The 12544-nt window shown below is 51.8% G+C and overlaps 1 protein-coding gene across 2 annotated transcripts; it reads right to left on the minus strand.

Moving 5' to 3' along the window:
- Nucleotides 1-229: 229 nt before the first annotated feature.
- On the minus strand, nt 230-11980 carry Slc25a29 (solute carrier family 25 member 29). 2 transcript variants are annotated; one of them, XM_050154831.1, is made up of 4 exons: nt 11805-11980; nt 7726-7769; nt 4765-4848; nt 232-4470 (listed from the first exon to the last, which is right to left on the minus strand). In XM_050154831.1, the coding sequence occupies exons 1-4, from the start codon at nt 11836-11838 to the stop codon at nt 3712-3714; spliced, it is 921 nt and encodes a 306-aa protein (XP_050010788.1). In that variant the 5' UTR covers nt 11839-11980; the 3' UTR covers nt 232-3711. The 2 variants fall into 2 exon arrangements, with proteins under 2 accessions (XP_050010789.1, XP_050010788.1); XM_050154832.1 differs by lacking the exon at nt 7726-7769 and having other exon boundaries at nt 230-4470; nt 11805-11976.
- Between the last annotated feature and the right edge of the window lie 564 nt (nt 11981-12544).

Here is a 12544-nt window from a genome sequence, read left to right on the forward strand (position 1 = left end):
TGGAACTAGCTCTTTTAGACCAGGCTGGTCTCGAACTCACAGAGATCCACCTGTCTCTGCCTCCCGAGTGCTGGGATTAAAGGCGTGCGCCACCACCGCCTAGTGAAACCCTATCTTGAAAAACCAAAAAAAAAAAAAAAAAACAAAAAACCCTCTAAATAGGTACAGAATGCTTTAAAATGTGCTCAAATGCTAATGGGATGGGGGAGAAAGTGGGTCTAGACAATCAGAGGGAAAAAAAACAGTTTAAAAATAATAAAGTCTTTAAAGAAACAGTAATTTAAAAAACACATAAGGATGGGAAATACACAGGGCATCTGGATCCTGTATGGTGCTTTGTTGACTTAACTTTTGAATGCTGATGAGTGAATGGCAGCTGCTGAGAGACACTGGATTATGGGAGGGACTGCGGGATTAAACCAGCCTAGTTACTTTTGAGATGTCTTGGCTTCAGAATGAAAGTTGAAAAATGTGTTGTTGCATTGGAGGAGAGGTTGTGCTTTGGGTTCCTTCAACGTTAATTGAGATGAGATTTGACTGGGGAAGTCTTCCTAATAATCTTAACTACAAACACACAAAAAAAGGAACAAAAGAAAAGCTACAAGACAGTTGTATAGCTGATCCTTCAACCTGGAAACGGCTCGGACACTGTGGCTACAGAGTCCTCATGACTCATTATTATATGCCATCCTTTCATAAGGCATGGATAGAGATTTATAATACAGTCTGGTTATACACACTAAACATAAAATTAACAAATGACTTTTACCTGCTCAAACAAAAAACCAACAACAACGAAATATCATCTTTAACTGACTTGTGCACACTGCACATTCCATACTGTGTCAATGCAGATATACATGTTACCTTTAAAAGTTCGTGTATTTTCAAAAAATAAAAGGACCAGGTATCAATAAAGACAAGTAGCCTGGGTGATCCAGCCTCTCAGAATGCCTCTGTTGCAGTTTCCTCAGAGTTCTGCATCCAGAACAGCTTCAAGGCTGCTGGCTGAGATGGTCCAGCCTCACAGACTATTCTAGCCAGGACTGCAGACAAGCCTTGTGTCTTCCCATTCCACAGACTGGAGAACAAATGTTACAGCTAGTTTTCCAAGGAACTGACCATTATCTCAATTTCCTCAGGTTCCCTAGATGTGATCTCTCACAGACAACAGGAAGCAGTCTAGAGAAGGGTGGCACATGCCTTTAATCCCAGCACTTGGGAGGCAGATGCAGGTGGATCTCTGTGAGTTTGAGGCCAGCTTGGTCTACAGAACAAGTTACAGGACAGCCAAGACTGTTACACAAAGAAACTCTGTTTCAAAAGAAAAAAAAATTACAGATTAGTTAGTCATCCATGATAAGCAAACCTGTAGTTACATTAGGTTTTCAAGGTTAAACAGATATATTTTAGATAGATAGGTAATCTTCAAACACTTCCAAAACCTACAGAATATGACATTTAAAATGTTTTAATAACAGCAGGCTTTTCATGACAGTGAGACATATCTGCTCCTGGCAACACCAATTTACTTCAAAAGAAGATGGGCATCAAAGAACATCCATCTGGACTTTGCTTTTATTATGGAAAAGTTAACCAATGAGTAAAGAAACTGCCCTTGCCTCAACTATTGGCAGTACATTGTCCTAACTGGACAAGCAGGGCACAAAAGAAAGCAACTGCCTCACTTTGCCAAGACAAGGTAAGAAAGTTGTTCAAAATTCCTGCTTTACCAAAAAGTCTGCCAGATATTCTAGGCCTGCAGGCCCCAGATGGATGCCCCAGTGTTGCAGAGGAAACTTAGGTGACTGTTCAGGCAGCCGGCTGTTTCTGCCATTTCTATAGTTTGGGAAGTTGTTTGCTGTGTACTTCCTGCTTACTCAGGTAATATTAGGTCCTTCTTTGGATCTCTGATGGAGTTGAAGACCAAATAGTTGTAGTTTTCTTTGCCATCAAATTCAGAAAAGAAATTTATAAAAATATAAAGCATATGAGGTTGAAAGGCATAAAAGCTTAAATTGTTTATCTAAGAAAATGTTTTGAGGTATAAATAGATAGTTTTGGGTTGGTAATACAAGTTATGATAAAAAAAATGGTTTAGGTATAAAACTTTGAACTCACCAAGATAAGATAGATAATAATTTATCCAAATTTGCCAAATACAAATGGACTGGATATTGTAAGTGTAATTTTTATCTTATAATTATTCTTATTGTATATAGTTTTACTGTTAGAGTTAAAACCCTTTCCTTTTTATTTAGACAAAAAGGGGAAATGGTACAAGATATTTGATTACACTGTGTAAAGATATGTCACTGTGATTGGGTTAATACAAAGCTAAATGGCCAATGGCTGGGCAGGATGTATAGGAGGGACTTCCAGACAGAGAGAGCTATGGGAAGAAGGGGGCATCACCAGCCAGATGCAGAGGAAGCAGGACATGCAGGAGGAGAGGTAAAGGCCATGAACAACATGGTGACGTTAATAGAAATGGATTGAGTTAATGATTTAAGTTATAAGAGCTAGTTAGAAACAAGCCTGAGCTAAGGCTGAGCTTGCATAATTAATAAGAAGTCTCCACGTCAAAAATTGGGAGCTGGCAGGATAGAGAAAGACACGTTACAGGGCACATACTAGTTGCCCAGGTCATCAGATAGCTCCCCTTATACCTTTCCTCTACCAGGGGACCTATGTCCCCACCACAGGTCTCCAGTTCCTGAAATGACTGCCAATACTTGCTAAAGGGCATGCTTGTGATTTACTTAAGTATCCCTCGCGCCTCCATTCACCACCACGTAGATGTGTCCTTGACCTGCCCAAGTCATGTGGCCAGATCCAAGTCCATGCATAGACCATAGATAGCCACTGAATCTAGGATATAAGGAAGGAAATGAAGTCCCTTGCACCATGCAGAGAGGAGCTTCACACACTTAGAAAACAAGACTTTATTCCTTTAGAGGGTCCTGTCCAACACTGACAGGCAGCTGGAGAGACACCCAAACTGGCTCCACTGTACCTGCTGCCAAGACCAGGGACACGAGCAACCTACACTGTGTTCTCCTGGGCCCTCTGCCTACCCATTATTGGGAATTCTGGCTGGCCGTAGTGAGGCAGACATCGGCTGACCCACGTCTCCATTTTGCAGACAGGTAACTAGAAGCCCAGGGATGAGAAGATTTCCTCTTGCCACAGCTGTCACACAGTTTCACTGTGGAGACACCGAGGCAGCGGCCTGCCTGCTCCCCATGCAGACCGTGCATGAGCAGAATCCTCAACAGGCTTGCTGCCAGGACCCCAGACCCCATCTGCAGTTCAAGGGCAGCAGCTGAGGAGCATTCTACACTGTCCGCTGCCCCTACTGGTGAGAGCTGGCCAAGTATCTTCCTGGGCCTCTGTGGATGGAGGATCTGGGGAATGGATGGGTCCTTGGCCAGCTTGTTATAGTCGGCTCAGGAGAGAGCCCTGGAGTGTAGGGTTGAGAGATTCTCACTGGCAGTGCTGTCTACAGAGTGTAGACTTAACCAGGCTTGACCTTCTCGAACGTACCATGTATGAAGAGTCCCCATTTTACAGTTAAGAAAACTGAAGGTCAGCGGGGTATAGGCTGGCTAGTATCGCCAGCCAAGGAGCAAGGAGACTGGCTGAGGAGCCACATTATCGGTGTCAGGTTTCAGCCAAGTGGCCCCGGGGAAGTTGGTGGGAGAGACAGCATCACAGTCTGGAAGGCTGGGCCAGAGCAGGCCCAGCAGGGGTGGCAGAGGTGCCCGAAACTGCCTCACTGTCTAGCTGGGCCTCCTCACCCCGGGTATATGTCAGCACCACAGTGACTGTGGCAAAGGTGGCAGCATTGACGGGAAAAGCACGTAACAGCGTGGAGGCCAGTCCTCGTGTGAAGACTCGCCAGCCCTCAGCCTGGTAGCTCTGCCGCATGCAGTCGACGATGCCATGGTAGCGAGGGGCTCCTTGCAGCCCATCGGCTTGCAGTCGCGACTTAACCACGTCCATAGGATAGGTGGAGAGCCAGGAGGTGATGCCTGATGTGCCCCCCGCCAGCAGCAGCTTGGGCACCAGCAGGTGGTCATCTGGCTCGCAGCCCATGGCGCGCGTCATTACGTCGTAGGTGAGAAAGTAGACGCCAAAGCTAGGTGTCTCGCGCAGAAGTGTGGACACCATGCCTCGATTGATGCCACGCAGGCCCTCGTGCCGGTAAATCTGTACCAGGCAGTCCAGGGAGCCCTTGTAGGTTCGAGCGGGGCCCACGACCTGCAGCTGCAGCCTTGTCTTGGCCAGTTCCATGGGGCAACAGATGACACACTGAATGGCGCCTGCTGCTGCACCGGCCAGGAACTGATTGAGTGGTGAGTCTTGGCCCAGGGCCCTAAGGGTGTTGCCTTGCACCCCAAACACCAGTGCATTGATAAAGGTGAGCCCCATTAGTGGTGAGCCCAGACCTTTATACAGGCCCAGCACCTGCAGAGACAGAAATGCCATCAGGATGAAGGGTGCCACCCTGCTTGCAATGCCCAGCCATTCTCCTCAGGCCCTCCATACACAAGTGGCAGCTCTAACCATCCAGCTGCACATAGGAAGCATGCAGAATTCTGTTAGATGCAAAGTCCTCAATCCAAGACGCCCCAGCAATCAACTCACACCCCCAAGGGCCCTTGTGGGTACCCCGATAACCTTTCCTGGGCCTCTGACCTCGGGTGGTAGCACCTCCAGCCTTGCACCCCAGCCCCGCAGTTGCCCCGCCCACGCACTTACACTCTCCTGCTTGATGATGGACTGGAAGCAGTGCAGTGTCCCTCGGTACTGGGGCTTCTCCGTGTTCTGTACCTGCAGCCGCACCTGCAGAGGCAGAGCCAGTGAGCAGGGACAGGCAGAGCCACTGCAGCAATTCCCCTGACCCGCAGTACACAAGGCAGGCAGCCAAGTAACTTTTTGTGAATCTGGGATCCCAGGGTGCGCCCAGGTTGGGTGTTCGAGAGATACCAGCTACAAGGACAGCCAGCTGCAGATGGGTTGGGAGTCCCCAAGACAAGTGCAGGGGAGGTCTCTCATGTGCACTACCACCAGACCAGCTCTGAGGGCTGAGGCCGAAGGGGAATCCCAGCCTGGTGTCACACCTCTAACCTCCATCAGGGTGGGATGCTGGGCCTCCATTCTGCTCCTGCTCGGTTCCTGCTAGCAGCCCTTTAACAACCATAGCCATGAGGCACGGGTGGTGGCAGACAGCTGACAGCTCCCCTACGTACCCATAGCAATAACTCCAGGACCTGGGGACACCGCCAGGCCCAGTGGCCCAGAACCTTTTCCACCTCAAAGCACTCTTTGTTGCCTGAGAGCTTATCTGCTCTTGAAACACTGACATCATGGCGGCACAAAGGGAGCATACTGAACTTGGAATCCATGTTAGTGCTGGGGGGGGGGGGGGAGCTAGGTTACATCATGATCTCAAGAGCTAGGAAGCTCCCTAGATCTGATTCAGAAAGGGTCAGCCGTGGGCTGGGTTGTAGCTCAGCGACAGAACTACACTGGTTTACCTAGCACGTGCAAGGGGCTGGAGAGAGAACTCAGTGGTTAAGAGCACTGGCTGCTCTATGAGAGGACCCAGGTTCAATTCTCAGCACCCACTCTGTGGCTCAACTGGAACTCCAGTTCCAGAGGATCCAATGTTGGCCTCCATGGGGATCAGGCACACGCCTGGTACACAGACAGACAGACAGACAAAATACCCATACACAACAAAAAGAACAAATAGCTTTCTTACAGCCAGTTTGCTTGAATGCCAATGGCCCAACCACAGTTGGGGGTTGGGGGATTTACCAGTTGATTTTCTGAAAGACCACTTTCCAGGTATCCACAGGCAGGGGAATGACTCCTATGGCATCTCAGAGGAGTTGGGACTACCAGGACAAAAGTGTTCTCTTGCCTGAAGGGCCTGCTTTAGGAGCGAGTACCTGTCAAGTCAGCAGCCTCTGCAATAGCGGGCTGAGGAAGTGGATCCTTGCTCTTACTAGCTGGACACAGCTGTGGGAGGTGTTTGAGACATTTGACCTCAAGGTAGAAACGCGACGATATATGACTATGGCCAGCCTCACTGTGGGTGGAAGAAGGCATCCAGGCAGAATGTGGGCATGGTGGGTCGTCTTGTGGACAGGGTGTACCAGAGCATCGTTCTTGCAAGCCTATGAATGGAATTCATGGGCCACTGCTTGCCAGGAGCCTGCTCTCCAGCCTTCTCCCCAGGGTTACCAGATGACGGGGCTAGGCTGTCTAGAGCCTGCATTAACCCATTAACGTGGCACAAGTCATCCTGGTGCACAGTGAACAGCAGACCTTAGTAAGCTCATCCACTCCCTCACCTCACAAATGCCTGGACCAAGGACAGCTTTAGAAGGTCGAAGCCAGTGCACAAGGCAGGCTCTTACATCCACACTGGAAGAAATCCCATCTCTGGATTAATAAGGTCGAAGCCAGTGCACAAGGCAGGCTCTTACATCCACACTGGAAGAAATCCCACCTCTGGATTAATGAGCTACTTTCTTTGCCAACAAACACCTGGTTCACTGAAGAAAAAAAAAAAAGGAAGAACCAGGAAGTAAGGCTCAGCCCAAGGCAGGATAGTGTGTTCCAGCTTTTTCCTCACACGAGTGGGAAAGGAGCCTGGCTTAGGCCTGAACCAAGCACAAGTCTGGTCTAGGGCCCTTCCACTCACAGGCCGCTGGGCGCCGGGAGAACAGCCGAGGCAGGGTCCTGATGTGACTAGCTTGAATACTTACAACTCCAGCCACAGGGGAAACTTCCACAGAAGCTTTCCACCACAGAATGTGGGTCTGTCTCCTTGATTAACCCGGAGCTCCAGTTAATCAATAGTCAAGGTTATGATTCAGGACGTAGCCACCCCAGGGAGTCCATGTCCAGAGCCCTGGCCATTTGAAAGTGGTGGTCCTTAGGACCTTGCTGGGTGACACTGCCTTGCAGGGACATGCCAGCACTCAAGCACCGGGCCAGAAGGACCAGGAGAGAAATATCCTCAAGTTTATTTCAGGCGTGTGTTTGTGAGGCTGGCCTCACACTTGTGGTCCTCCTGCCTTAGCCTCCCAGTGCCACTACTTTAGTGTCTGCTACCACATCCAGCGGATGGGGCAGGTTTTCCTAACACAAGCTGGCCCCAAATTCTCAGTTCTCCCCAGGGCTGGAATTCCAGGTGTGCTACCCACCACACCTGGCTCAGTAAAGTTTGGTTCTTTCTGTCTTTTACCACCTCTTATTTTCTTTCAGGAAGATGTTAGGGGTGGGGCTAAAGAGAGGACATTACTCATGAGGCCCAGCAAACAGCAGTTAACAGCACTGGCTGATCTCCCCCAGATCTGGGTTTAATTCCCAGCACCTACACAGCTGCTCACAACCCACCTGAAACTCCAGTTCCACCAGGCACACACATGACACACAGACATACATGCAGGCAAAACACAAAATATGATAATAATTCAAAGAAGATGCCAGGGAAATTATACATCAGGACAGAGTAGGCTTTCTCTTTCTGGCAGATAAGAAACCTGCTCATCAACACCCCAGCCTCCACTGGCCAAGTAAGGCAGTTCAGCCTCTGTGGAAGATGCCCAGGAGGAAGGCGCAGTCACTTTGTTCAAAAGCTGAGGTCCTGGGGCAGAAACCCTGCAGGCCTGACCCAACTTGTCTGTACCTCCACAAGAGACTCACCTTGACTGTGTCAAAAGGGTGTCCCACAAGCACACCTGCCACACCTGGAAGAAAAAGGTGCCCGTGACCAAGTGCCTCACAACTTTGAGGAATGTGTGTGTGTGTGTGTGTGTGTGTGTGTGTACCCTGGGCCCATCCCAGGAATCCCTGCAACCACCCCTCTGGTAACGGGGCAATCAGTACCCCCTTAACTCAAAGCTGTGTCCCTTGCCTTCCCCTGCAGCTCCCTGAGGTGTTGTGTCCCCTGGGGAACTGCACTGCAGGACACCACAGGAGGCTCCGGGAAGTTGGAGTTGGAAGTTAGCCTGCCACCATCAGGATCTGAGTTTTCCTTTTGTTACTTCTTACCTTCAGGGACCGCTCACAAAAGGAATCATTGTCTAGACCCTACTCAGCTCACCTGAAAGGTACTTAGCATCCTCCTTGCCTACCCCACCACACTCCTGGATGGAGATTAGGAACTGCTAGGAAATACTGCCTGAGGACCTGCTGGCAGCTGGCAGCTACCTCCCAATACTGCTCTACTCTGAGTCACGCTGGGTATATTTATCACTTCAGGGCCTGCCAGAGACCCCACCCACAAGAGCAAGGTTCACCTCTCCCCTAAGAACATTCCTCAGAGTGACCTGTGGGTAGTGAGCAGCTGTGTGACTCCCCTGCACCCCCCACCCACAGCCCAATGACCCCATTTTTTTCCCAAAAGAAACAGAAGTCAGTGAGGTTTCCTTCTCTAGGAAGCGTCTGCTGAAGAGCCTCTTTGGGGATGACCGGTGGCCAGTGGTAGAGTGCTCGCTCACGGTGCTTTAGCAATGCAGAAAGAAAGAAGTCCCCTTTGGTTGCTGGTACTTTATGTCTAACTACAGTGGTTAATATTGGGCAATGAACAATAACATCACCAACTTCCGGTCACTGTCCTTGGTTCACACCGATCTTAATCCTCCCACCCCAGAGCCGATTAACTCATCCTACAGATGAGGAAACCAGAACCAAAATGCTCATAGCAAGCAGTACATCTGTGGTGTGTGGCCAGTTAAGTGTTACAATGGGAACTTTAGCCCTGCTCTGGTCCTAGCCAGACAGGACTGGTCACAGAACCTGCCGGGAGACACTAATGGCTGACATCTGCGCCCAGACTCTGCCTTGAACCCTTCAGTAATGTCCACCATGTTTCATGCTTCTGTTTTTAAGAAAAACCTTTTTTTCTTTTTGGGACAAGGTCTCACTATGTGACCCTGGGTGGCCTGGATGTCCCTATTTAGACCAGGCTGGTTTCAAATTCTCAGAGAGCCCGTCTCTGCAAGTGTGCTACCACATCTAGATTCCCTTAGATCTGCTCTCTCAGTGTTCAGCACTTTTAGTTCAGTAAAACACTGTCTAGTAACACTCCAGTCTTTGCATAGGAGAAAAGGTGAGCAACCCCTGAGCCCCATCCACCCCAGCCCCCATCACTGCCACTTTCCCAGAGTCCTCCCCGCTGGGAGTCTGCTAGTCACATCCAGTGCTGGGGCTGGGAAGCCTGCTAACCCTTTCCTCGTTGTTCTATGAGGACACCTTGGGGACTTCACGAGTGGATTTCAGGAATGTCGCCAGGGGATGCCAAGGGTGTGCCTGTTTCTTTAAAGCAACCCGGTTTGGCACTCCAGCAGCCCTCGAGCTGCAGATTCATTCAGTTCTAAGCTGGGGAAATTTCCACTATAATCTCTTGCCCCTCGCCACCATTTCCAGGCAGGCTCTTTTCTCCTGGAGACCCTCACATCCTATTTCTAGGGGTGGGACCTTGTTTCCCCCCTTTGGACACCAGCTCTCACCTGCTTTTGACTTCCTGGTTAGTGGTTGCTGGGGCAAAACCAGGACTCACAGAGTCCAGTGGTCCAACCCCCTGCTTACCATGTTTTGTATTTGCAAATCCTACTTCCGGACTTCTTTTCTCAGGCTAATCTGAATCTCTTAGGGCTTCGGAAAGCCTAGCACCCACGGCTGGTATGCTGGGCATCAGGGAAACCCTGTTAGCCTTCCTCCCTCTTCCTCCAAGGGTCCCCTGGTGCGAGCAGAAAGCCCAGCTGTGAGCAGCTGCTCACAGGTGCCAACAACAGTCTTTGCCACTTCCAAGATATTGCAGAGACTATGAAGCCTCTTACCTACCCCTTCCGCTGGGAAGCCCCAGGAGAGTCCCAAGCTGGCAGGTCTTGGCACCCCCACTCCCTACCCATATCCTTTTGATCTCACAGTCCCTTTGAGAGTCAGGGAGCCCTGCCTGACCACCTCCGTGAGGATACCCCAAATCCAAAGCCAGGGCAAATCTGATACCACGAGCTTCCGAGGACAGGAAGGGACACCTGGCAGCACAGTTCTGGCAGAGATGACAGGTCTCTTCCCTCCACACGGACACTGCCTGCTGACCTGGTACTTCTCTGTCACACTGGTCCATGCCCTATCCAGAACCCAGGGGCCACTATGTCCTCAAGATTTGAGACCTATCCTTACACAGGAGGGAGTGGGTAGAAGCCAACCATTAGTCAAGATATTTGCCCTGTCTCCCACAGGCACTGAAGGCAGGATAGGAAGTGTGCTGGGGCACTCAGGCACACCCACAAGCGGGTCTTCCTCGGGAAGAGAGACCCTACCTTCACCCGTCCCAGGCAGGCGCTTTAGAAGGTCAGATCCCCTGCTTTAGAAGGTCAGATCTTCTAAGGGAGCCTCTGTGACGGGAATCCAGAAGGTGCGCCTGGGACACAATCAGATCATTGTCTGTCCCCTCCCCCCTGCAGCCCCATCCCTTCAGAGAGACTGAGCCTGAGGCTACAACCCCATCATTTCTTCCCTTACTGAATGCGTCCAGAAGAGGTTCTGCAGGTGACCTCCATCTCAGCCCTACCCTGTATCACTTCCCTTTAGTTGGGCACTCTCTATGCACCCTGGGTGGGAATGCAGACTGGGGCTTGGACGTAGGGCACATGATGCCCTTTAGATAGGCTGGGTGAAGATGGATGGGCATCGCAGGTAAGAAAAGCCTTCTTGAGCCAAAGTCCAAGGGAAGGGGTGGCTGAATCATGGGGGGGGGGTGGTCTGGGTCTCTAAGCAGGCCTGGCCAAGGGGTGACTAGATGCTCCCCGGGACAACTGTACTGATTAGGGTGCAACCACAGCGGGAACCCTGCAACAACATAAGGGGGCCTTGGTCTTAAAAGGGGATCTCCCCCCCCAACACACAGGTAGGGGCTAAGATGGGACCCCTTCTGGGCCTCTAATTCCTCACCAACTTTTAGAAATCCCTGGGCTTCATCCCCCTCCCGCGGCTCACAAAGGAAAGACTGGGTAACAGCCTGATGGCTCTCAAGCACTTTGTGGGCACATCACTGCCCTGGGAAGGTATCCCGACAGACCAGCCTTCTCCACCCAGGGAGGGAGGCACAAGCACGGATTAAGCACCTAAGGCCAAGGGCAGTCAGTCAACCACTTTTCCAGGTGAGACCTTTCCGGGTAGGGCTATGACGGTAGCTGATGAAGGCAGTAGGACAGGTGGGTGAGCCAGGCCCGAGCCTCAGGGCTGAACTCAGCCTTGACATAACCAGCCAGACCACTGCCATCTCGGAAAATTTACCTGGAATCCCAATGGATCCAGACTCTGTACTTAATACTTACTAAATAAACTACGCCTCTAGGTACAAGAAAAGGCACTAAGGGTTCAACAGGTTCGCACCATCGCGTCATGGGCAAACCTGATCTGCTCTCCGCCTCAAGCATTCCTGAGTCAGGCTGACCTGACCACCCGGTGGACCGCCTCCTCCTCTTCTGCGCCCTCCAGCAGCTCAAAGCACCACCTGGGAAGAACTGGGCGCCTAGGGTCAGGCCAGCCCTCGAGGAGGTCGCTCGGTGTCACCACCGAGCTTGGACAGCTGCTAGGAGGGAAGAATCCGCAGGCTGCGTGCCCGCATCCTCCGATCTGTCCCTGCCTCTGGCTAAGTCGCGGTGTCACCGGGATACCTAGCACCCAGTGCAAACCACACTGAGAGCCGAGAAGACACCTGTCCTCGCGCACCAGGCGGGCTGCGAAGCCTGGCATGCCTGGAGTCTCCTTACCTCCAGCGCATCCAGCCAGGAAGTCGAGTGCCATGGCCCGGCCCCGCGAGCCGCCTGAGTCCTACTACTCTTATGGCCCCCGGGCCGTCGGGGCTCCGACTGTCCAGCAAGCCTGGTCCGGGTGGCGGCTGGGTGATGACTCTTAGGAAAGCTCTCCCCCTGCGTCCAGCACGCGGGGTGTCACCTCTCGCCGTGCGCCCCGCCCTGCCGGCCGCAGCCCCCGTTGCAGTACGCAACCAATGGGTACACCAGGCGCGGACAACACCCCGTGCTCTGGGTGTCACCGCCAAATTTTATTGGTTGGGAGCTCCTGGAGGGTGTGGCCTCGGACACAGTGGGCGGGGGCATCATGGGGCACAGCAGACAAAGACTGTGCTTCTCGGGCCCGCCCGCGCGGTCCGGGGCAGGGGCAGTGCAGTGGGTACACAGCGCCCTGGAGCAGGTAACCTTCCAACTGCACTCTGCGAGGAGCGGCACTCGCCTTGCTTCGGCCCTGGGGCCCCTCACGGTGTTTGGATGCGACTCAGCTGCTCAACCTCTTCGTCCTTGCCAATGTCATGGGGACACTGTAGCGAGCACGCGTGGAACGTCTTGACTCTCTAAGGCCTGCGGGATTGGACGCCGCTAGTTGTGAAAGTTCGAGAATGGCTCCCCACCTGGAGAGGCCTCCAAGACCCCCGGGTCTCCTTAAGCGGACGAGCTGAGAGTCTGGAGTTCCGAGCACGCCCCGGCAGGGCCAG

The sequence above is a fragment of the Alexandromys fortis genome, unplaced genomic scaffold, assembly GCF_014885135.2.
Source record: "Alexandromys fortis isolate MF-2015 unplaced genomic scaffold, M_Fortis_MF-2015_v1.1 scaffold_91, whole genome shotgun sequence".
Taxonomy (NCBI): domain Eukaryota; kingdom Metazoa; phylum Chordata; class Mammalia; order Rodentia; family Cricetidae; genus Alexandromys; species Alexandromys fortis.

Bases quoted from the DNA above. Each gene is read 5' to 3' on its own strand.
- Slc25a29 (XM_050154831.1), bottom strand. From the start codon at position 11,838: ATGGCACTCGACTTCCTGGCTGGATGCGCTGGAG. The intron at 7,770-11,804 runs GTAAGGAGACTC...TTTTTCTTCCAG, and splicing joins CCTGGCTGGATGCGCTGGAG to GTGTGGCAGGTGTGCTTGTG. The intron at 4,471-4,764 runs GTAAGTGCGTGG...CTGTCTCTGCAG, and splicing joins CCATCATCAAGCAGGAGAGT to GTGCTGGGCCTGTATAAAGG.